This window comes from Triticum dicoccoides, chromosome 7A (genome assembly GCF_002162155.2).
Source record: "Triticum dicoccoides isolate Atlit2015 ecotype Zavitan chromosome 7A, WEW_v2.0, whole genome shotgun sequence".
Classification (NCBI taxonomy): Eukaryota; Viridiplantae; Streptophyta; class Magnoliopsida; order Poales; family Poaceae; genus Triticum; species Triticum dicoccoides.
Genome location: NC_041392.1, coordinates 121,737,036 through 121,740,226, shown reverse-complemented (window position 1 = coordinate 121,740,226; position 3,191 = coordinate 121,737,036). Strand labels below are relative to the sequence as shown.

The 3,191-nt window shown below is 45.5% G+C and overlaps 1 protein-coding gene across 1 annotated transcript; it reads left to right on the top strand.

The window, feature by feature from the left end:
* The first annotated feature begins 779 nt into the window (after nt 1-779).
* LOC119328783 (putative F-box protein At1g47790) lies at nt 780-2,173 on the top strand. Its single transcript, XM_037601766.1, has one exon. The coding sequence runs from the start codon at nt 780-782 to the stop codon at nt 1,956-1,958; it is 1,179 nt and encodes a 392-aa protein (XP_037457663.1). The 3' UTR covers nt 1,959-2,173.
* Nucleotides 2,174-3,191: the final 1,018 nt, after the last annotated feature.

Sequence of the window (3,191 nt, the reverse complement as noted above, 5' to 3'; positions counted from 1 at the left end):
TGGGATCACACGCTGGAGTTGGCCTGAGTACCATATGTCTGTAGCTAACACATTGTTGTATGCAATATTCTGATATGCTTTTGTTTGGGTGAAATAAACTTTTGATCACTGCTCTCTTTGGAACTTCTCTAAGTGAAAAGGAGTTACATGAGAACAGAAGACATTATTTGGAAAATAAGACATGTATAGGGAGTCCCAAAGACAGGAACTATAGTTGGGGGAGGCAAGTGAGAAGGTGGCGATGGACTAGGTTTTTTCTCTTAGTTTGTGGTGGCATTGAAATTATTTTCTTTTGTTAAATAGTTGGAGTACTTCTATATATTTTGCTCTTCATTGATTAAAAAAGGCAAAAAAAGGCGCACGTTTCTTTCTAGTCATGTTTGGAAAAGGGTAAATTCTGAAAGTTGTGAATTCTTTACATACAGGTCATTTTTATGTTTGTATCTATGACTATCCAATCCAAGCATATGCCAATTTCCTCTTTCTATGTTCAGCGTCGGTGATGTTGTTCCCCAGTGTCCGTCCTCTGAGAAGTGAAGTGCCGCCGGTCGCATCCCGGTTCACCGCCGGCACCCGTCGCTATCATTAGCCAAACCAAGGTATCTTTCCGACTCCCCACAGGACCACCACCACTGCCGGGTTAATTTTTCTCAGCCAGATCTATGATTTTCTCTCTCCATTTAGATCTGGTCTGACCGTGTCCCCTGCCTAGCCCTTCCTCCTCCATGGAGGAGGCGGAGAAAGCGGAGATTTTGGAGTGGAACGCCAAGCCAAGCTCCATGGAGGAGGCGGAGATCTTTGAGAGGAACACCAAGCCGAGGTTGGACGACCATCCGCAGGCGACGACGGCGGGGGCGACCAGCCTGTTCAATGTCGACATCATCCTGGAGATCCTCTCCTGCCTCCCAGCCAGATCCGTCCACCGTTTCAAGTGCGTCTCAGTGCTCTGGCGCGACCTCATCGCCGACCCCGCCAACCACAAGAAGCTGCCCCAGACCCTTGCTGGCTTCCTCTACACGTCCTTCTGCAGCAACGGGTATCGCCACCACTTTGTCGGTTTCTCCGGCGGCACAGCCTCCTTTGACCCTTCCCTCCCTTACCTGTATCCTAACAAGGATGAGGGCATCACCCAGGTGGATGCTTGCAATGGCCTCCTTCTCTACCGCCGTTACAACAGCAGCAGGCATGATTACCATTTTGTTGTGTGCAATCCCGCCACCGGGTGGTGGGTGGAGGTGCCACCTCAACCTCAAAAGCCGGAGCCAATGAACAGACTTAACCATACTGCAGGCCTAGCTTTCGATCCAGCAGTCTCGTCCCATTTCCATGTTCTTTGTTTCGAGCGGACCTTTCCGAAAACTTTGATCGCAGGAGTGAACATCTACTCGTCTCGCACAGGAGCCTGGATTCATAGAGACAGTGGGATAGTTGAGAAAGCTACCCTGTTCAGGAGTAAATGTGTCTTTGTTGGTGGTATGCTGTACATCATGGGTAACGTGGTGGACACCAACGGTGAGTATGTGCTGGTGGGGGTGGACATGGAGGGGAAAGTGTGGAAGACTATCCGTGTGCCGTACGGTTCAAAATTTGGTACTATTGGATTGTCGCAGGGGTGCTTACACTATGCTATAGCTTCTGTCAATAATAACAATGAAATCCTAGTTTCTGAGATAGCACTCTGGTGCCTCAAGGATTGGGACAGTAAAGAATGGGTCCTGAAGCATACTGCCAGCATTGATACGCTTATGAGCATGACTGGGGAGAAGTACAGGGTGGTTGAGATTCATCCAGATTGTGACACAATTTTCCTGGCTCAGTGTGGAGGTGATACCTTGATATCATATGACATGTGGCATCAGAAAGTTGGCTGTATCATTAATCTTGAGAGAAGCAGTGTTCACAGATTTCTACCCTATGTTCCTCTGTTCTCAGAGCCATTAGCAGATGCTGAGGGGTAGTAGCTTTACCTTCAAACCACCCCTGTGTTTCCTCCCAAAAACTGGCTCTTCTTTCATCTGAAAAAATTGTCGGTGTACCTCTGAATCTGCTTCAATCATGGCCCCCCACTTTGCTGGTGCTTATACTTCTGCTTGTTTGATTTCCAGTTCAGACATCAGAGCAACGCTTGGTCAACCTACAGATTAAGCATCATTTCATTTTCAAAGAAAGTTGTTACCCTTGTTCTTGTTTGCCCAGCACTGGCTGTTATTCGGGACATGACTTAGTTTGATGGGGTTAAACTGTACAGTGATAGGCCCTGCTATCCATAACAATCAGTTATTATTGTTATCCGAAATCTTAGTGCATATTGTCAACCTGCTAGTGTACTAAAAGGTTCAGTCGGACCTGTTACTGGTGTGATCTCTAGTTGACTTTATGCATTTGGTATTTTGTTACTGATGTGATCCCTAGTTGAATTTATGCATTTGGTATTTTGTAAAGCACTTCCTTTGTGAAATTCTTTATTTGGTTTCGCTGTAGCTAATGATTCAGTACAGCTTTGGATCTGCTGACCACAGAGGAATTGTATATTTGTATTAATATCTGAAAGTGAAATATAATAGTAAGCTTTGATGAAAAAAAGTGCCAGGTGTATGCGTCTTTGGTCCATCATATAAGCTTGCGCTTAAGGTAGGATTTTGTTGGCAGGTGCCAGGACTGGGGCATTTAGACGCTTGTCGGAAAAGTCTCACACTAGAAATGTAATGGCCATGAACATATAGGCTTGTCTATTATTGGTTTAGACGCTTTGCGTTATCCGCTCTTAACTGAAGTCCGGGTAATACGGCTGATGTGCCTTGTGGCTGTACACGTCAAAACCATACCCGGCAAGGCAGAAAAATCACCGTGTACATTGTCAGACTCCCAGATTGTGTCAAAAAAAATGCAAATCCTAATGTCAATATCTTGCTCTGCGCTAAGCCGCCGAATCCCATGAAAACCTGCAAGGTGTAAAATCATCTTTAGGAAAACCAAAAGAAATTAGCATATTGCCTGTGCTTCATGATTCGGTAAAGAGGGAAGAAAACAGCGTGAAGCAAAGGGCCATATAGAGAGTATGAAGACAACAGGCAACGGATTGTTCACCCCTTACTTAGAGAGGAGGAACCACATACTCTTGTAGTATTATCTCCATTTCTGCTATAATTTCAGGTGCAGTAGCAGCGTAGAAGAAGTAGATTAGACTATTT